We start from the raw sequence: 21,630 nt of genomic DNA, 5'->3' as shown, positions 1-21,630 counted from the left end.
AAAAAGGAAAAGAATGAAAAGAGAGAAAGAAGAGCAATAATTTAATACAGGGAAACATCAAAGTATGAAAAATGGTGTTTTTCCAGCCTTGTTCAAAGTTCAGCAAAGAACCTTCAATGAAAACAGGGGGCTGAGGTTCCACTGAGCTTTTTTTTCCACTGGGCACAGAAATGTGGGAGTTCTAAACTACCTGGAAACCCCCCTGCAAAGGATTCCTCTACTCAAATAACAGACCTGGCACGAGCAGCTTTGGCTCCAAGGATTCCAAACTGAGGCAGCTGCAGGACCTCAGGGATGGGAAGTGCAGCAGAACATTTACCAACAGGGGCTTCTCTGAAACGGCCTCAAGACAGGACTTATTTCATGTCTGAACTGAGCCAAAATGAGCCATAAACTGCCCCAATGAAAGCAGGAATACTGAACAAAATGATGACACAGTGGCCATTTGACTGGGAAGTGTCAGGAGGAGAAATGATCCAGATCAATATTCCTCCCTACAGCAATTTTTCCATCTATATGCAATTTTCACCATGTTTTCATATGCAGTGACCTGGGAATGCCACCTGGATTCCTTAGAAAGACCTGGGGGTATAAGAGAACAGCCAACACAGCAGAAATTCCAACTCAAACCATTCCATGATTCCCTGAGCCAGGAAGGGTTAAGGGTTCTTTTCCATTGCAGAGGTGAGGCTGGAGATGTTGGAAGGGTGGGTTCTGTTATTGAGGACAGTGACACCACTCACACTGCTAACAATTCCTTGGGAATTACAACAAGGCAGCACTCAACTGCTTGAATGACTGAGGTTAAAATCTCCCAGCTGGAACAACTGAGTGACAGGTTAAATGAGGGAAAAACGAAACTATCAGGATCCTGACAGGGTTTCAGTGATTCCATAAGGGAAGGGCTGCTCCCAGGTCACCCAGGAATGGGAAGGAGGGTGTCAGTGGAGGAGCTGAAGGGGTCTGACTGGCATTTGGAAGGGCAGTACCGAGCTGATGTTCTCCTGGTTACGCCGCACTCGCTCCATCTCCGGCGTCACCGGGGTCGCGGTGCCCGTCCCTAAACCCTCCTTGTACAACACCTGCGAGGGACGAGACAGCGCCCACAAAAACCCCTCAGCACAGGCACAACCACCACGGCTGACCCTTCCCTGGGTTATGCTCAGCGTTAGATCACCTCTTAATTCACTTCACACTGGATCCAGAGGCAAATATTAAGGAAGAGGCTGATGGGGGATTATTCTGTAAATAGGTGATTGGAGGGAAGAGAAGATAAAGGGTCGAGATAAACATGGGGAGAAACACCACGTTAAATTCGGTTCTGGTTGGTGTGGAAAGGTGTGAATCCCCCAAAAGCACAAACAGGTGGGATATCAATGAGTTAAGACACTGCCAGGGCAAAGCCAGGACTAAACCCCTGAGGGAGGAGGAGTGTTAGGGGGTTACAGAGCAGGATTATAACAACAGCCGTTGTTACAAGTCCCGGGGCCGGTACCGAGCTAATGTGCTCCTGCGTGCGTTTGACTCGCTCTATCTCGGGGGTCACGGGCGTGGGGGTGCCCGTGCCCAGCTCCTCCTTGTACAACACCTGCAGGACACAAGGGCACAGAGTCATGGCATCACTGAGGCTGGAAAACACTTCCAAGGTCATGGAGTCTCCCCTGTGATCATTCCCCACCTTGTCCCCCAGCCCAGAGCACTGAGTGCCACGGCCAGGCCTTCTCTGGACACCTCCAGGGCTGGGCACTCCAAACCTCCCTGGGCAGCCCCTGCCAGTGCCTGACCACCCTTTCCATGAGAAAGGCTGATGTCCAACCTGAGCCTCCCCTGGCACAGCCTGAGGCCGTTCCCTCTCCTCCTGTCCCTTGTTCCCTGGGAGCAGAGCCCGAACCCCCTCTGGCTCCCCCCTCCTGTTGCAGAGATCACGACTTCCACAAGAGCTGCACTGGGACAGAGAATTTCCCTGGGATCACATGGAAATAGTGCCCAGTTTCTGTCCCTCACTGTCTGTACAAGCCCAGCCACCAGCTCAGCAAAGTGCTCTGACTTCAGTGTGTTCAAGCACCTCAAACACTTCAAGGACAAATATCCTCCTGACCAGAGGTTTTGCTTTTCACCTGAGTTCAGGAACTATAACAGTATTATTTTTCAGGCACTCAGCATTTCTGGAGTCTCTTTGATGGTGTTAATCTTTTATAACCATGTTTAATCCACAAATACTTAATTGTGGGCTTCATTCATTTTGATTTCTGTGCCTGTTTGTTTGCAACAGCACTGCTTTACTGTGGGTTAGATCTCTAGTAAGGAAAACAATTCTAGTTGTGAGAGGAAAACTCTCAACTAAGGATAACTATTATCCCTCATGTTATTAAGTTTGATTTCAAAAAGATTGTATTTTTTTGTGGAGGGAGTTGTATAGGAGAAACCTGGGTTGGTTTAAACCCCAACCACATAGAAATACATGACAAATGCATTCAGGGCTCTTCCTGCAAGTAGTAAAATACTTGCAACAAAACAAGGTAAGTAAAAAAAAAAAACCAGCAACTTTCAGTGCTTGATATAATTGAAACAATGAAAAAAAAAAACCAACCAAAAATAAAGCAATCTCAGCAAGGGAAAATGAAACTATGTAAAAGGTTGGGAAAAAAATTGAGAAAAGAACTCAGTTGTGCAAAAATGAGCTGGGAAACACGTTGTGGTTGTTAAAATCTACACTTAGATAAGGGAACAGCCAGGTTTTGTTTTCCCTTATTTTGTGACTATAAAGAAGCTCCATTTGGGTTTTTTCCACAAAGTTCTCCCTACCTGATCCATTTTTTTTTCAGACTAATTACAACACAACCTGGGTAATTTTTGCTCCTACTTGTGTGTTTAGAAAAGGTCACAGAATTAATGCAGGAAGTGACCGACTGTGATCGAGTTCAGGGATTTAAACTCCCTGCTGCTCAACCCAAGGATTTGGGAGACTCTTCCCAACCCTAAAACCAACAGCCAAGGAGTAAAAGTTGGAGCTGGAGCTGTGGGTGGTGTGGAGGGGGCACAGACAGGGCCATACCGAGCTGATGTGCTTCTGGGTCTCCTTGACGCGCTTCACCTCCGGCAGGTCGGGAATGGGGGTTCCCTTCCCAATGCTCTCCTTGTACTTGATCTGCAGAGGCACAGACAGCAAAAAGGGGTTACACTGAAGCACTAAATGGATTCATTATGGATACAGAAAGAAAATTTTTCTTTCCTGAGCTTGTGGAGAGTGAGAATTTAAAGGATCTCGTGGGTTTGAACTGGTAAAGGATTCCCATCGCCTTGCCAAGAAATCTGGGACAAGGCAACTTCAGCTGCTGAGTCGCTGGGAATGGCACTGGAAAGGTTTTATAAAACCAGCTGGAACCCCATTCCATTTGGTCTTTCTACCAGTGAAAGGAGAATTTGGGCTGTGCAAGAATCCCTCGTGTTCAGCCAAGGTGAGAGTCCTCACCCAACATCCCAGCGCTCTCTGCGTCTGCCTGGGCACAGCAAGGGAAAATGCACCTCACAACAACATATTGAACACATTCTGCATCAACAAATTGGCTGAAATGTTAGTATTTTAGACCAAAGTGACACCAGCATTCCAAAAAAGCAGAGAAGAGATTTATGAGTTTGGAAAGAGAAGGACTATGTATAATTATTCCAATTTTAGAGTGCTGCAGCTTTTGATATCATGTAAAAGCTTGACAAGAGAAGCTTTCCTGAGGCTGGGGGCACTTGTTGGCCCTGGCAGCTCCACAGACAAGCACAAGACACGGACAGAAAACTGGATCCAGGGGGTCCTGAGCAGTGGCACCAGGAGCAGCTGGACACAAGTGACCACTGGGGGACCCCCAGGTCAAAACTGGGTCACCCTCCCGGGGGACCTGGATCTGGGACAGAGGGTGACAAAGCTGGGAGGGTTGGTTGATCCAGCCAAGGGTTGTGCTGCATCCAGAGGGACAGGGATGGAGAAAGGGGCTGAGAGGCACCTCAGGAGGTTCCACAGGGGGGAATTCAAGGTCCTGTAATGGGGAGGAACAGCCCCGGGCTGGGAATAACTGGCTGGGAAGCAGCTTTGCAGAGAAGGATCCTGAGGACCCTCACGGCAAAGGCCAAGGTTCTTCCATCCCAACCCATTGATTCCATGGGCTTATGATTCAGGAGGGCACTCCCAGCAGGCCAGGGTGGGTGATCCTGCCCCTCCACTCAGTGAGGCTGCAACTGGAGTTGTGTGTCCAGCTCTGGGCTCCCCAGACATGGACTGACTGGAGAAGCCAAAAAGATGAGTAGGAGACAGGATCACCTCAGACATGAGAAGAGGCTCAGAGAGCTGAGACTCTTCAGTTTGGAGAGGATGTTCAGGGGGAACTTCTCAATGTGTAGAAATGCCCAGTGAGAAGGAATAAAGGGGAGGGAGCTGCTCTTTTTAGGAGCTGTCAGTGACAGGACAAAAAAATAAAACAAACCAAACAGAAAAAAAACAAAACCCTCCCCCCCCCAAAAAAAAAAAAACACCAAAAAAAGAACCCAAAAACCACACAAGCAAAAAACCTAAAACAAACCAACAATCCCTGAAAAAAACCAAAAAATCCTAAACAAACAAAACAAATAAACAAATAAAACAAACAAAAAAATCAACCAAAAAAACCCAACAACAACAAAAAAAACCAAAAAAAACCCCAAAAAACCAAAAAAAAAAAAACAAACAAAAAAAAAACAAACCACCACCAGAAAATTCAGTCTGATCACAGTAAAACACTTTTTAACGGTGAGATGGTCACACAGACACTGGAACAAAATTGCCTGGAGAGGTTGTGGAATCTTCATCCTGTGGGATACTCAAAACCCAGCTCATCCAAGCAACCTCCAGACCCTGCTGGAGCAACAGATGCTCTCAACAAGTCCCTTCCAACCTAAACGATTCTTTGATTCTGTCCAAACAATCTTTGGGGTGAGATTAAAATGCTGGCAAGAGCTCTCGTGGTTTAGAAATGGGTTGTAAGTAAGAAACTGAGTGTTAATCATTAGAAAGATGACTGTTAAAGTAAAAAGGAGAGGCAAAAACTTGAAGAAAGTCACCCTCAGCTGGGTGGGGTTATTGCCAAACCACTGTTAGCAACATGAGAAGAAAAAAAAATAGAAAAAGAAATATTATTTCAAGAGGAATTAGCAGTGGTAGAGGATTAAAAATCAATTCTTTTGTACCGAGCTGATATTATCCTGGGTTTGTTTAACTCTCTGCATCTCTGGTGTCTTTTCAATAGTGGTTCCAGTTCCAATATCTTCTTTATACAAAATCTTAATATTTAGAATGAAGACAACAAGGTTAAGCATCCAAAACACAACATTCTTGCTCTTAAGAGAGTGAACTGGGGCACAAAGGACCAGCTCCAGTCACTGCCTGTTGCCTCGCTGAAGTCTCAGCACCATTTGGGGGGAAAAAAGGGGCTGATCGTTTATATTTGATGCATTTTAAGTAGAATATCATTGATATAATAAATCAAATATATTTCAGTAGAACATCTGAGAAACCTGGGCTAGTGGAAGGTGCCCCTGCAGGGGGTGGGGCGAGATGGGCTTGAAGGTCCCTTCCAACACAAACCATTCCATAATTCTATGATCCAAACATTTGTGGGCCAATTTTAGGATTGAAAATCGTAATTTGCTCTAATTTGTTTTCCACAAATGTTTTCCCCTTTGTTGTGTGCTTTAATAATGGTGCTGGAGGCAAAGTTCTACAACAGACTTGAGGAACTTCACAGCAACATGGAATGGGAAACAAGTCAGGCAGACAGTGCACGAGGGGCCACAGGACAAAAATGCACTTACAGGGTAACAGGACAAAAGAAAAGGAATACTAATTAATTACTAATGAATACTAATTAATTACAGGAGTGACTGTTTTAACTATATCACAGCTATGTATGCGAAAAGTCCAATCAGGGCACTCCATAAAAAAAACAGGTGGTAAAAACACTCCATAAAACCCAACTAAATCTACTGGACCTGGAAGAGGAGAGCCAAACCCAGTTATTTTATCCAGCATTAAACTGGATTTCTGGGGACAGCTGAGGACACAAAGTGACCCTACCGAGCTGAAGTTCTTCTGGTTTTCTTTCACCCGCAGCATCTCTGGGGTGTCTTGGACAACTGTGACTTTTCCTTTGCTGTTCTGAAGGTCTGACTGGTACTGGAGCTGTTGGAAAAGTTCAAGTAAAATGTCAAATGTTGACTCCATCCCATAAACCTTTACTTGTAGAGTTTTCTTTGAAGCTGAGAAAAAAAAATAATTTTTGTATTTCTGTACTTACTATGCTGAAGTTCTTTTGGTTCTCCCGGACTCGCTGCATTTCTGGGGTGTCTGCCACAGGCACATAGTGTGACATGCTCTTCTCTGCCTCTTCCTTGTATTTTTTCTAACAGAAAATCCCAAATACATTAAAACAGAAACCACAGAAGCAGTGATAAGCTGGCATTATTTATTGCTGCATGATGCCCATCGTTATGAAGATGTGAGTACTCCTCTGCCTGCTGTAAACTGAGATTATGCCTCTGTGTAATTAATTTAAATATTAGGTTATTAAGGAGTGGAAAATTAAGCTAAATCCACGCAGAAAAGAATTAGCTTTGGTATTGCAGAGTATTACACAGCATTAAAATCAATTAATTTGATTATTGAAATGGAATTTCAGAGTAAGATGCCACATCACAGCTCTAGAGAGATTTGCTTCCTGGTGTAACCTGAAAGGTGTCAGAGGTGGTTATTTAGGTGCCCAAATTAGTATTTTGTGGCCAATGAACAGTGATTAGGTCGCTTCACTCGAGATACCTGGCTGGAAAGGTTCTTGACCTGGTGGGCATGAATAATCTCTGGAGTATCAACAACACTGGTGTAGTTGGCTTTCTCCATTTCTGCCAATTGTTTGTATTTGATCTGTCGGGCAAAGCTCAGGTTTAGGTGCCTCAATCATCTCTGCACAACAACTTGCTCTGGGTTTAAGCACAAAGAACTGAGGTTTCCTTTAAGAAGAGCCCAGCTGACAGCTCAGGGTCCCCCCACACACCTGGCTGGCGATGTCCGTGGCGTTCTTGGCCCGCACGAAATCCGGGGTCTCCAGAGCCAGCTCTGTCAGGCCTTTTCCTCGGATTTCCAACTCCAAGGCTTTTTTGTACTCTTTCTGCGGGGCAAGACAGGGAATAGATCATGGCAAGGGGAAGGAAATACCTTCAGCAACTTTCATGAGCACACCTCAGAACAGGAATACTACCAATATCAACTCACAGTTCAATCCAGTCACTTCAGGGTGCACTTCACAACTTAGACCTTGGCTTAGTCCCTTGACTGATTTAGGCAATGGACTAATGACCTAAATGAGTCTCTGGACTGATCTGACTATTGATCCCAGCACCCGTTTTCCACCTGAATTCCCAGCAGTGACTGCAAAGCCACAAAAGAGTTCCCATTTTGATCCTTAGTCACCCGCCCATGTTCTTTTTATCACTCTACTCGGGAGTTTCTAGGGAATGACAAAGTTCATTCCTCCCTCAGTGGGAGGGTAGATTTAGATGGGATATTGGGAAGGAATTGCTGGCTGGGAGGGGGGGCAGGCCCTGTCCCAGGTTGCCCAGAGAAGCTGTGGCTGCCCCTGGATCCCTGGAAGTGTCCAAGGCCAGGTTGGACAGGGTTTGGAGTTGATCTAGTGGAAGTTATTCCTTTCCATGGCAGCTGGAGGATGTTCCATCCACTCAGGAATTTTCCAAAGAGCTCTGACATACCTCATTGAGGATCTGAGTTGCATTCTTGGCTCTCAACATCTCTGGAGTCTCCTCCAGGGCTGTCAGTCCTTTCCCCTTGACACCTTCCTCCAGATCCTTCTTGTACTCTTTCTGCAGGAGAAGAAGGAGAAAACCTGCAAATCCAGGCTAAAGGGAGCTCTGCACTCTACCACTTAATAATATATAAATAAATAATGATAAAAAATAATGAATAATAATAATAATTAAAAGAATGAAAGTAAAAAGAATCACAAAAGCTCCAAAATAAAAAAAAACAGATGTGGAAAACAAGAAGGAGGGAATAAAGCACAGAGTTGCTGGTACCTCACTGGCTATTTTGGTTGCATATTTGACATGTAACAGGGATGGTGTGACCTCCAGGCCAGTCAGGTTCCTGCCCTTCATGGACTCCTCAAAGTCCTTCTTGTATTCTTTCTAATGAAAGCAAGAAGGGGGGGAAAAAAAAAGCAAAATAGCAAGTGTTTATCACAGCATTTTTAATGATGTGAAAAACTACTGGGAGGATGGAGCAGGAATTAGCATTAATGACACCATTTGAGGGCACCTAAAGCAATAAATCCTATTTTCACCGAAGGTTATGAAACAGCTCATTGCTTTTCAATGGAAATATGACCAGATCCTGCCTTTATTTTTTTATTTTTCTACTTATTTGTCTGTGCAGAGAAAATACTTAAAGGAATCACTCCAACACAATGACTTATATGGCCCTATAAAGATATATGGCCAAGCCTCCATCTGTGCCAGAACAAGATTATACTTCAAATAAACCCAACAACACTGCTCAGGGAAATGGAGTGACAGGTCTGGGACAGCAGAGACACACAGGGAATAAGGGGCTTCCTCAAAAATGGAGGTTTGAGGTGAAAAAATAACCAGGGCACTTTCTGTGGGCTGTGATAACCAACACACACTGTATTTTTTTTTTGTAAAGTTTAAGGGAGATGTATTTCATGTTACATTTCTTCCTCAAAGACTTGTTTAAGCTTCATTTACTGAGAGCTTCTTGCTAAAAAAAAAACAGATAAAAACCCACTTTACTGTGACACAGGAAAGCTTCAGTGGCATTTCATAACCAGTGTAAAGAAATCTGATGGAACTGTAATTTTTCAGTCTCTCAGCATGCACAGGATGTAGGTATAACTGCCTATTAAATGTCTATTAAAGTTTAACTATAAAAAAATAAATTGCAGGATTTTTTTTGACCATCAGTACTGATTTTGACTGTACCTCGCTCTGCATGAGCTGGGACTCCTTTGCTGTGAGGTATGTTGGAGTCTCAAAGTCCAACATGGGTTTTCCTTTTTCCTTCTCATACTTTTCCCTGTATTTCACCTGAGAAGAAAAGACAAAAAGTCACCCTCCTAAATAATCCAAGATCCAATTCACTGACTAATATCTGCTCACTGACAACAGTTCTGTGGTAAAAAATTAATGCTTAATACTGTTTACCTTCCTGAAAAGTCTATTACTGACCATCAAATTTCAAATTTGGTGCCCAGGAAGGAAAATGTCCACAAAGTTGAAGATATTCTTCCTATAAATTACATTACCCAGCCTTTAGGGCATCAACTGTTGAATGAGATGTCACTGAGTCAGAGCCTGATCCCAAAAAGTAGTGACTTAAAATTTAATTTTAACCATTTTCTTACAGTCCTTTGTTATGTGGCCTTTTTGCTCTTCCATGCCTTGAAAGTCCCTGGAAGTGTCCAAGGCCAGGTTGGAGCAACCTGGGCTAGTGGAAGGTGTTCCCTGTCCATGGCAGGGGGTGGGACTGGATGGGGTTTGGGGTCCCTTCCAACCCAAAAAAATCCTGGAATTCCATTCCATGCCATAACCACGGTCCTTTGTGTCCTACCAGCAATTTTCCTCTTGCTCTACAGCCAATAAATACTTGGAATAGAGAGGATTAGAGATCAAATCAGAGTTTGAATTTCTCTGGAATGATTCACCATTTTATTGCAGAGGGGAAAACCAGACATATTTAATAGTTGTTTGGGTTAAAACAATTTTGGATGCAGAAAAGGAATGGCAGAGGTCTCCTTGCACTTGAATAATTAAAGCAGTTGAAAATACAACTGTGAACAACAACCCTGACTCCTCCAGTTTCCAGTTTTTCTGTGATTTCCAGGTCATTTTTCTATAGGGAAATCCCCCTGATAAATGTATTATACACTGTAAAAAATCCATGCACAGCAGGGGTGAGGAACTGAGACTGACTGTGTAATGAAGGTATTTTTCTGTATATTTTCTGTGTTCTACTTGCAAATGTGCAGATATTTCTCATGAGGCAGCGTTGGTAAAGCAGAGAGGGATTGTTAGAGACTGGAGAGAATTTCCTGGGAGGATTTCAGGGATGGATATTTTTTGGGATAAGGACAAACACACGACCAACTTACGTGGCTCTGGAGTTCTGATGCCTCCCTGAGATGAACCTGCTCAAGATTATCTGGCACCACATGGTAGTGACCCTTACTCTTCTCATATTGCTTCTTGTACTGGTACTGAAGGGAAGGTGTCAAAAATCATCTCAATAAAAAAAAAAATCCCTCAGAAAATTTACTTCTCAGGTCCAATCAAAGCAACACTTCAATGGAACATCAAAGAGAAATTAGAAATACAAGAAGCAAAACAAAAAGCAAGAAGTTTAGAAGTGATTTTGGAAACTGGGAGTTAAAGGTGTGGGTTATTTTTTTGGGGGGTTGTAACAAAGATTTTGTCAAAACCATTAAAAAAAAGAAAAAGGAAAGAGAAAACACAGCAGATAAAAGAAAAGGCTGTACCAAGATACATTTTTTGCCTTTTCTCAGTAAAATTCTCAATTATTTTGTTAGGCATAATCATGGAGGTTTATAACAGGGGGATATTAAACAAACATGAAAAGATAAAAAACCAGAAAAAAATTAAAGAATTTAAATATATTAATCAGTAAAGAAAAAAAAAAGGCATTTGTTAGTGTAGTGCAACCAGTTAAAATGGGATAAAGAATCAATCCACTAAAAATTATCAGAGGATTTGAAAGATTTCCCTTCCCAGAGGACAAAAGTGGTGAAGCTGCTGGTTAACGAGGAACTAATAATTAGGAGGTGGAGGAAGAGATCACTACCAGGTGACGTCCCATGGGAACAACACAGGGAGGAGCTGTTACAGGAGGAGTTAGCAGAGGGAATTCCATGTGGGATTGGGAATTAGGGGTGAGTTAGGGGTCTTACAGCGCTGGCGAGCTGGCTCGTGCTCAGCACGTGGTTCATGATCAGCGACTGCGACATGTCCGTGACGGGCTTGTGGAGCTTCTTCAGGTCAGCTTTGTACTTCACCTGCACGTCAGGGGGGACAAACCACCTCACGAAACTGGGCTGGGGGGTGTTTTAGTAACACCAAGAGGGTTTTTGGCAAAGAAATCTGAACTTCCCCCCTCAGGGCAAAGCACAACCCCCCCGTACCTCACTGGCCATGTTGTGGGCGTCCTTCATGGTCTTGTAGATTTTGGCCTCCTTTAGGTCATACTTTGGCTTCTTACCCAACTCTTTGGAAAAGTTCTCCTTGTATTTCACCTAAATGGAAACAACCAGGGGTTACAACTGCTCTTGAGGACTCGCTTGTTTGGTGCAGAAGGCAAAGAGGCTCTGCTTCAATGGGGCTGCTGGGGAGAAGAACAGAAATGTAATAACCTGAAGGCACCCAGTGGAATAAAGGTTATAGCAAAGAAAACCTGACATGGAAAGAAAATCTACATCTGTGTTTACAAAATACCACTTGAATGAAAAACTGCATCTCCTCGGTGTAAAAATAGAAGAGCCGAGAGAATTGTGGTGCCAAAATAGAGTCAAATCCTGGCCCTGGGACAGGAAGAATTTTTCACTTGATGAGAACTGGCCATTGACTAAAGACATTTCACAAAGAGATGAAAAGAGAGGTATAATAAGAGTATAGCATAAAACAATTATATATATAAAATATATATTATATTTTATATAATATAATAATGTAAGATGATATGATATGATATGATATGATATGATATGATATGATATGATATGATATGATATGATATGATATGATATAATACGAGGATATATAAGGTGTTTAAAAGAACTTTTTACATATTTCTTGGAGAAATAAGAGCTTTAAAAGACATAAGAGCACCGAAGATGTCAATACATCAAATACTTTTCGATATGTTATTATACAAACAGTGTGTTCTGGCTGAATAAGAGACAAATGACACCAATGATCACAAACAGGACAGGGACACAATTAATTACCAGGAATTAGATTATACAAGAGGTTTAGTAACACTTCCAAGCCACAGCAGCAGCAGACAGGTAATGAGAGCCATAATAATCCAGCAGATCCAGGCTGGAGGCAGAGAAATGGTGACAAGAATGAGAATTTTTTAACCCCCAAAAATTGCAGAATTGAAAGCAAGCATGACAGACAGACAAAATCCAACTAAAAAAACCCAACTGGATAAACAAACAGGACATAAAGAAGGACATAAGAAGTTTATGAGAAGAGATAGCCAAGAGAAAACAAAATAGTTGAAGATATTCCAGTTATTCTTTGCTCCCTCACTGCCTCTACAGCAGCTTATTTTCTCTCAGAACTAAAATAATCTCAGCAAAGAATGTTTAAAAGACCCAAAGAACTGGTCAGCACTGGGACAAGAGCATGGAAAAGGAGGATCTCAGCACTGAGTGGGAATAAACTTAATTTCTTCTTTTTCTTGTAATTCAGTGGTTCAATTAAAGAATCCCTGGCTCTGTTGAAGAGATCCATGGTTTTCCTGACACTCAAACATGCCACAGACACATGCAGCAGATATGGAAAAACGAAAATCCACCCTTTTTTTCACTTGGAAATACATGTGTAACACTGAAATGGCACAGACCTGCTGCTGCCACTTCAACAGCTGCAGCCCAGGCTCACTTTCTTATTTTACAAAGGTTTTGAGGTGGGAAGAAGGATAAGAAATTATGTGCCTTCCAAGCCCTCCCAGGCTGTGGGATTGATTCAGTCACACACTATTTTTCCACTATGAAATTCCAGCACAGTGTAAACAGGCTGTTTACATTTATAAATAAATTAGAATTTTAAATTTCCTTTAAAATTTACATAAAGTTTAAACGAAGTTTTAATAGAGGTTTGAAAGTTAAAATGAAGTTCTAGTGACTGTTCACTGAAAATTTCCAGCACCATCACTCAGATTTGTCATACACATATATTTCCTTTTTTTTTTTGCACACTTTCAGAAAATAACACCTCAAGTTTTAGGTGTTTTGGCGTGAAAAAGATGAGTTTTCACTCATCTGGAAGCTCCAAAGCCATTTTGAAGGGCACAATAACGTTTCAACAAAGTGATGCTTCAGAATTGCAAGATGATAAGCAAGCAAGAGACAGGTGCACAATAATGGCATTGATGCCACTTAAATAAAATTATCTTACATGGCTACTGAGCATATTGGCTTTCTTAAAGGTTCTCATCCAGGGGGTGTCATAGGATGCAGCTCCGTGGCCCCTCATGTGTTGTTTGAGATACTCAGCCTACAATCAGCAGCAAGAAAGCAAGGTCAGAAAGGCACAATTCCAGCATTAAGGCATGAAAGAGGGAGAAAGAACCAAGCTCTGAGGTCCTGGCACGAGATTATTTTGAAGACATGGGGTGGAAAGCAGTTGCAAGAAAGCGAGTGTCCATTCAAAGGATGGGTAATAAGAGTTGGGTCAAGGGGGGATTCTTGTAAAGCCAATAAATATCCAGAAGAGCTGTAAAAGAACATGGCAAACACTTCAGCTTTAGCATTTAAAAAAAAAATAAATCTTCTCACAACACCATTTTAAGAAGATTTTATACCTCCATTAATGACATTTAGTAAATCAGTAGAAATGTTCATCGAACAAAGAAATACCTGTGCTGGTATTTAATTTTTACTTTATTTTTTTTCCTTTTCCCCTAATCTAGAAATAATTTCGGTTATACTAGTGACATTATAAGTTAATATTATGTCTCATTTCTCTCACTGTTCCAAAGTTTCCCCCACTTTTTAATTAATTCCTCCTTACCTGGCTGGTGAGTTTGGACACCTCCTTGGCCAGTTCAATGTCTGGCCGTCCCAGCATGGTCACCCCCACTCCAGCTGCTCCACGCTTTTTGTACTCAATCTAACAGGGAAAATAAAGATACAGTTGGCATTCCCTTTGAATTATTCTACTGACACTGGTTTAGTAGGAAAATTAATGCCTAGGAATTACAGAGAAGACTTAAACCCCACTTACATTACTGATTAACTTGGCAGCCTGAGTTGCTTTCTTAATATCTGGTCGATCTGCTATCGGTGTGTAGTGGAGCTTTGACTTGGCATCCTTCTTGTATTCAATCTAATCCATGAAAACAGGCAAAGAAAAGGAAATTCCTGAGGATTATCCATAAGGAATATACCAGTGAAGGACACAGCAACATTGCTGAGAAAGTATATGGGTTTATTTTTGAAATAATTTCACAAGGAAGGGATTTGGGAATTTATTTTTGCAAGTTTTCTACAAATGAAGAAATAAACATTGGAAATTCCGTCTGTATTTGAAAGAATGAAAAAATTATTAGATGTGATTTGCATCACATTACTTTAAATCCCACCATGTGATCAAGTACAAATCCTTCATTTCAGTGTAATTTTATATTTGTAAATATAGGTACTTTAATCTTTCAGATAAAAGTAAAGATACAATCATTCAGATAAAAGAAAAATAAAATTTTTCAAAATTACACCAAAATATGGAGGCTGGGAGGGAATTCAGAAATACAGAAATTTGGGGTTTTTATTGAATTTGCTTATAAAACCTACTTAATTAATGGAAAGAAAAGGCAAACTCACTGTACTCTGGTTTTTGGCAACTTCCATGGCATGTTTCACTTCAGGAGGCTCCAGCATGACAGAATAATTAGATTTGCCTTTCTCCTTCACAAACTTCTTCTTATAGTTTGTCTGTTAAGAGCAAAAAGGGCCACGTGTGATTTGGCAATTTCACAGGAAGGGAAACGCCACCAAAACTTGGAAATAACCCCCCGAAACTGCTGAGAAGGGCTCAGGTGGAGTCTCCTCATTCCCAAAGCGTGTGGTCCCCAGTTTGGTCACCACAATCTGCAGTTTAGATCTCAAAGTTGGTTATTTGGAGACGATGATGTGAGTCTGAACCCACCTCACTGACGTTCTTGGTCACCTCCTTCACGTGCGCCGTGTCCCGCGTCTCGGGCAGGGTCGTGAAAGAGCCGTGGGGGAGCTGCTTCTTGCTGTGCTCTTTGTACTTGTTCTGAAAGCACAGCACAAAAAGAGGTGAGAAACAGCAATTCAAGGATTAAATTAAACTAAAAGGAGCAAATAACTGCTGGTGTTTTACCTCAGAGACAAGAGAGCTGACATTCTTGGCCAGGAGGATCTGAGGTGTGTCTGGGACCACATGGTACGTTCCCCGGGCTTTGTTGTGCTTCTCTTTGTATTTTATCTACCAGGAAGGAAAGATCTGATTTTAAGCCATGTTTATCTTGTCTTGTGGCAGATTAAAAAGTAATTATTATAGTCGTGTCTGCTTGCTAGTGCAAAACTTAGCAGAAAATCCCATATTTTAATATATTCCAAAATAAATTCATTTTAGTCTATACATTCCTAGAGCTCTCACTTGGAATTTTATGGATATAGCAAATATTAATATCTTGATAGTAATTATTAAAGATACTTTGTGTTATGCCCGATTTATAGCTGCAGCTTTTTTTGTTGCTTTCTCCAGATATTTCCATTTCAATACCAGGAATGTAGAGATACCTGGGTGGAAGGCCTGGAGTGTTCAGGCAACGTTAACTTTGGATATTAATTTAATATTGTGTGACATTTACAAGACCAAATTTATTCAAATTTTGTTGATTTGTTAATGAAATAAGCAAGTCAATTCAAATAATGGAGTGAGACTGAGAATGACTGTTCCAAGCTTCACTGTTATTCCAACCATATTTCTAATAAAGCAGTTAATGTAATAAATAAAGTTCTAACAAAGAACTTTACTTACTTAGAGAGGAAAAGTGAGTTTGGTACTTACATCACTGGCTAAAATGGCATTATTTAAGGCCAACACTGTGTTTTTATCATCAGTGACAGAGATTTTGCACCCCTTCAGGAATTCCCGGTCCAGTTTGTATTCATACTGCAGGGAATAAAAAATAAAAAAAGGATAAGAGAAGAGAGTCTCAGATCTTCTACAATTTGTTTCTTATATTCTGGATGTGAGAGATGTGGGAAAAGGGAATATTTGGGTTGTTCTGACTTTCTTACATCACTCTGCTGCAGAGATGATTTGGCTGCTTGCACAAAGTCAGGCCTGTCAGCAATCAGGTGCCAGTGAGCCTTGGCTGCTTCATATTTCTTCTTATAATCCAGCTGTTTGCAGGGAAAAACCAAAGAAAAGAGAGTTAATTGGAAGTTGTGAACTTTACACATGACATAGAGAGGGAAATTCTCTTTGATCTGTCCCAAAAAAAGAGAGAAGAGGGAAGAAGGTGCAGCTACGTCAGATTGGGGCTTTCCTCTGACTCATGCAGAGTCTATTTATTCCAGTTTTCCCACTCTTAGGTGGAAAATGGAATATGAAGGGCTGAAGTGATGTCCTGACTTTGAGGAAGGTGGGAGCTTTCAGGTTCTTCCTCTTGAAATGGGAGTTGGGCCACTAAAACCAGAAAACATGGGAAAGCTTCCCATGAAGTGCTTGCTTTGTCTACAAGAACATCCCAGGGAATTCCTGGGACAGTTGTGTGTCTGTCAGGAAAGAGGACAGCTAAATGAACAGCAGATTTCTGACACAGAAGGACCTCCACTGACCTCAAGGAAAACTTGCAGGAGTGAGAATTTTAGCACAAAATGAATTAAAATATATTGAAGTCAAGCGGGGTAAGAATTAGAAGCGACGTCCAAGCTGAGAAAATTCAGTGGAACTGAAAATGGAACTCATGGCCTCTCCTGCCAGTCTAAAACACTCTCCATAATGAAAATAAGACCTGAATTTAAGTGAACTCACGTTGCTGTTGAGCTTGTAAGCGTGTCTTGGAGTCTTGATATGAACCGAATCTGCCACGACGTTGCAGCGAGATTTGCTCCTCTCATACATTTCTTTGTATTTCAGCTACAGAAGGACCAACACATCAAATGTTACAAAGGTACCAATCAGCAGCAGCAAGAAAAGCATCCCAATGTGAAAAATGTAACAGTAAATTTGCTCCTGTCAAGATAAAATCTTAATAGAAGAAATGACTGGATGTGGCTAAAAGAAATGCTTTAAATATACTTGTTTTCTAAGAGCATTCAATGCTTCCTGAAAACTCCTTTGTAGAACCTCAGCATTCAATTTGGAGCTTTAAAAAATGTACTTTAGTTCTCAGATCACTTTGAAACATCTCAGTCTCCTGGTGATCCCATTAGTATCTGGATAATATGGTTATTTTTCCTTCCTGGATTTACTATTTATGTAGATAATCCACAGAGCATCTGAATGACATTCAGGTTACTTATTCTGACAGTACTATATTGAGTTACAGAAGTGTTAATATCCTCATTTTATTTATGGATATCTAAAGAACAATACAAAGGTCAGGGAGAAAGCCTAAAGTAGAAGGAGGAATTAGGAGCAGGACTCCTAAATCCTATATATTATTCTATCTACTTCATCTTCCTTTCTCTCTCCTTTCTAGTCTTTCACTGCCCCAGAATCAAAACATATCTTTATTTTAGACCACAATATCTACCTTACGAATTCACAACATCCATAGAAGAAATTGATAAACACAGTAAAGTATTAACTAATTTATTCAGGGCTCAAAAAAAGCCACCAGAGGACAAAAACCTAGGAAAAAACTTCCCAATTCATGATTTAGAGATCAGTTGCAGCTCATGGCTTTTATTGCTAGTAAAATGTAAATTACCAGTAAAATGCATAATTACACAAAAAAATGTTTCAAGAGTTACAGAAGAATGTTACATATAACACTTGCTGAAAAACTGTTTTAAATGAACTAAATGAAAATAGCATTAAATGAAAATAGAGTTTAACAGGCAAACAAAATAAAATAGGCTCTAACAAGAAAGGTTTTTTTTTTTCCTGAGTGTTACACCTGAGTTAAAAACATTGGCTGTCAAGGTAAAAAGTTAATTCTGTGTGTTTTTGACCCCCAGCCAGGGCTGATTTACTCACATCACTGATCCTGTCCTTGACCTTGCGCACGTGGAGCAACATGGGCGTGTCCTGGATGGTGGTGTAGCCCTTGGGCTTGGCTTTGTTGTACTCCAGCTTGTAAATAATCTGCAAAGGCACGTTGGAGAGCAGATGAATTCCCTGGGGGTGATTATCCCACTCCAAAGGCTGGGATGAGGAGGAGATGAGCCCAAAGCACACTCACATCACTGATCTGTTTGTTGACTTTGCTGGTCCTCAGGTACTCCGGGGTATCCAAGACCGTGGTGTATTTGTCTTTCTTCTTCTCATAGTCCTTTTTGTATTGAATCTGGTGGTGGGGAAAGATTGTAAATTAACACCCAGAGCAGGACAAAACCTCTGGGAGAGATGTGATTTTACATGAACATCACTTTGCAAAACCCTCCCACAAAGCCCAAGAAAGCTGAACGTGCACCAGGAGCTGAGCTTTGCAAACCCCTCCTGTGCCCAAGAGGCTGCCTGAGTAATTAATTTGTCTGATTAACTTCATTCATTTATCTCCAGGATGGAGCTAAAGAATCAATCTTGGCAGCTCAGTGACTTTTAAATTCCCTAACTGGACAGCATCTCCTTTTTAAATATTCACCATATTTGGCCCAAGGTTGGACTTGATGATCTTGGGGGTCTTTTCCAACCTTAATGATTTTACAACCAGAATGAGGAGAAATGTAAAATATCTTAAACAACCAAAGATTAAAATATCCACCACATATATTCTAATGCTGTATATATATATTTTAAAGGCTTTGGCAGCAACATTTGTGTCTTGATAACACTTTTCTTGCCCTACTGAGGACTCTAAACCTGTTTTCACACAGTTCAGTGAGAACAGGCTGTTCACCAAGAGTTTGGATTCATTGTAGGCATCCTGAGGGCAGCTGGAAGGGGTTTGAAAACATTTTTAAAAACTCATTTTTAAAACAGAACTTTCATTGCATCAGAAAACAAACCCATGCTTTTGAAACAGGACCATGACAGACAAAATATAAAAAACTTATGAACAAATTATCAACAATAACATGAAGTGAACATGCAGTTAGACACTGTTTGTTTTTTTTTTTTAAATTCAAACATACTCAAAATTACCTGCAAGGAGTTTTTAATGAGATAATAGAAATCCACAGAAAAATGGAATAAAAATGCCTAGTAAAGACCTTCAGTAATTTAATACTGAAGAATATTATCTGTGCTAATAGTAAAGAATAACACCCTTCTTCCTCTCATGTAACTGTTTTCTACTGTTCCATTTCCAGTTTATAACTTAATTTATTAGTAATTTATTATTATAAATGTCCAGTTTATAATTTATATAGTTATTATTATTATAAATGTCCAGTTTATAATTTATATAGTTGTTGTTGTTATTATTATATTATATTATTATTATTTTATTATTATTATTTTCCAGGTTTATAATTTATATTGTGATCAGGAATCATTTTTACCATTAAAAGGAGTAAGGTCACTGCCAGCAGCTGTGATTTCAGAGCACAGATAACTCTGTTCTCTATCTGACACCATTCCAGGCAGAGTGGGAATAAATATTATAATCTACTTTAAATTACTTCATCATTAATTCTGTAATTAAGAACTCATGTTATGGAAGGTGGGCAATCTAAGAAATGGTGGCAGAGTGAGAATTGGGTTAAGGAAATATTAACATATAATATCTGAAATGTGTGAAAAATTGCTTTTTATGTAAATATGTGAAATATATAACAATTATTTATGATGAAGGGAGAAAATGGAGACAAGATCAGCCTGAGCTGAGTGACCCAGTGACAGCAAATGTGATATTCTGGTCTCAAAACTATTTGATCACTGCCAGCATAAAGCACATCAGCAAATCCTTGGGGTCTGAAATCCGTAGGAAAGCAGGAAATATTAGAAGTCCAAGCAGCGAAATTGTATCTAAATGTCTCCTAGAGCAGTTCTTCATATTACCTGGCTCCACAAGTAAGTGTTGTAGAGAGCTGTCAGCATATCTGGCCTCAGAATTTCATTACATCCATGTTGCAGGAGCATCTTGGCAAAGGATTTATAGCTTTTCTGTTCATGCAAATGGCAACGAAGGACAAGAGAGACCCATGAACACCAGGAACAACAACACAGCTCTAGATCCCAGACACTTGGAGAGTGGAGAGATGTAGGCAAGGTACTGTATGTATTCATTGACATGTGCATACAACTCCCATCTGCAGAGTTGGGAATGTCAGGGGCAGATATCGCCAACAGAAATATGAAATGGATAAATATTCATCTAAAAATATATAAATGCATTTGTATTAAATGTAGAAAGATATTTCCTCTCCTATTTGCATAGGGAAGGAAATGTCTTAATATTTTTATAGGGAAGGAAAGGAAATCATGAATTTTTGGGGGGAGATGAGGGGAAATTGTAGCTGAAGGTGAGAGCACTCAAAAGGCAAACATGGCACTGCTGCTTATCTAGGAAGGAGAAGATTATCTTGGCAAAGGCCTTTAAAAGAGAGGTATTAAAAAGAAATGCTTGATAAGTAAAGGCATTTTTTAAACCTCTCCAGTGGCTTGAAGAGGGCTCAGGTTCTGCAGTGAGTCGATGCACAATAATGAAAGTACATAAAGCACAGAGCAGCTCACACAAAAAGTCCCAGTTCTTTTTGGGTGGCAGAACGAAGATCGTCGATGACCCGAACGCCCAGGACAGTATCACAGCTGATACTGCTGGGTGAAGGTGGCACACAGTTCTGGGATGACCCAGTGCTCCCACAGTACCTGACTGCTCAGCCTGGAGACCCACTTGGCCAGGAGATTCCTGGGATCATCCACAATAACGCTGTACCTATCTTTGAGCTTCTCATAGGCAGCCCTATATAATTTCTGCTCAGGAGAGCAGCACACAGCGTGACAAGAGAGTGAAAACACAGAGAGATCATTGTTCTAACCATTGCCACCTCTGCACAGGGGGCATTACAGCCTGGGCTGGGAGGTCATGGCCAAAAAGAGAAAAAGAATTAAAAACAAAAAGAAGAGAGAGAGTATTTCCAAAGGTACATGCATTTCTAGGTTGTCACTGGAAGGCCTAAACCACAATTTAAGCACGTCTACATATTCCTGCCACTCCAATAAACTCATTTTATCACTCATTTTCTTCATGAAAAATAACAGTAGAACTCTATTACAGATTCTTGAGCTGAGGATAAAAAGATGACAATGAGATGTGGGGGTAAAAGACAATATTTTTTTAACATTTTTTTAAGCAAAATCTATAATCTCTTATTAAAAACTTATGACTTATATAACAGAAGACATTCAGGCAAGGCAAGATCATTCCAATGTATGGAGCCCCATTGCTAAAATTTTACCCATTTATGCTTCTGATATTAAATTTTTCCTTATTTGCTTTACTGAACAATAAGAACTGAATACTAACAATCATCCATAAGAAATTCTGGCTCATTGTTTATCAAATTCAGTAAAAAATTACAGCAACAGAACTGGAATTGTATTTGTTGTGAACAGTTTTTCTTACCCAAAAAGGTAAAACTATAATACATGGACAGACAGGTAAACAATTCATTGTAACAGCTGGTGAAAAATAAT

General features: G+C 40.7%; 1 protein-coding gene across 1 annotated transcript in view; it reads right to left on the bottom strand.

Annotated features, from left to right (window-relative positions):
* The window catches only part of NEB (nebulin), a 100,599-nt gene that overhangs the window by 10,795 nt on the left and 68,174 nt on the right, over positions 1–21,630 (bottom strand). Inside the window, exons 105-128 of the mRNA XM_029962189.1 lie at positions 20,803–20,907; positions 18,233–18,337; positions 18,028–18,135; positions 16,858–16,962; positions 16,119–16,223; positions 15,886–15,990; positions 15,193–15,297; positions 14,995–15,105; positions 14,670–14,780; positions 14,074–14,175; positions 13,861–13,959; positions 11,244–11,354; positions 11,013–11,117; positions 10,200–10,304; positions 9,031–9,135; positions 8,107–8,217; positions 7,783–7,893; positions 7,071–7,184; positions 6,836–6,940; positions 6,318–6,422; positions 6,098–6,202; positions 5,212–5,304; positions 3,056–3,148; positions 1,496–1,588 (exon numbers count right to left, since the gene is read on the bottom strand). Of these exons, the coding sequence (XP_029818049.1) occupies positions 1,496–1,588; positions 3,056–3,148; positions 5,212–5,304; positions 6,098–6,202; positions 6,318–6,422; positions 6,836–6,940; positions 7,071–7,184; positions 7,783–7,893; positions 8,107–8,217; positions 9,031–9,135; positions 10,200–10,304; positions 11,013–11,117; positions 11,244–11,354; positions 13,861–13,959; positions 14,074–14,175; positions 14,670–14,780; positions 14,995–15,105; positions 15,193–15,297; positions 15,886–15,990; positions 16,119–16,223; positions 16,858–16,962; positions 18,028–18,135; positions 18,233–18,337; positions 20,803–20,907 (2,517 nt within the window). The remainder of the gene's footprint in view (positions 1–1,495; positions 1,589–3,055; positions 3,149–5,211; positions 5,305–6,097; positions 6,203–6,317; positions 6,423–6,835; positions 6,941–7,070; positions 7,185–7,782; positions 7,894–8,106; positions 8,218–9,030; positions 9,136–10,199; positions 10,305–11,012; positions 11,118–11,243; positions 11,355–13,860; positions 13,960–14,073; positions 14,176–14,669; positions 14,781–14,994; positions 15,106–15,192; positions 15,298–15,885; positions 15,991–16,118; positions 16,224–16,857; positions 16,963–18,027; positions 18,136–18,232; positions 18,338–20,802; positions 20,908–21,630) is intronic.

The sequence above is a fragment of the Manacus vitellinus genome, unplaced genomic scaffold, assembly GCF_001715985.3.
Source record: "Manacus vitellinus isolate BGI_N305 unplaced genomic scaffold, ASM171598v3 scaffold_43_pilon, whole genome shotgun sequence".
NCBI classification, from domain to species: Eukaryota; Metazoa; Chordata; class Aves; order Passeriformes; family Pipridae; genus Manacus; species Manacus vitellinus.
Note: the sequence above shows the minus strand (reverse complement) of the source record. Positions and strands in the feature narration are given on the sequence as shown.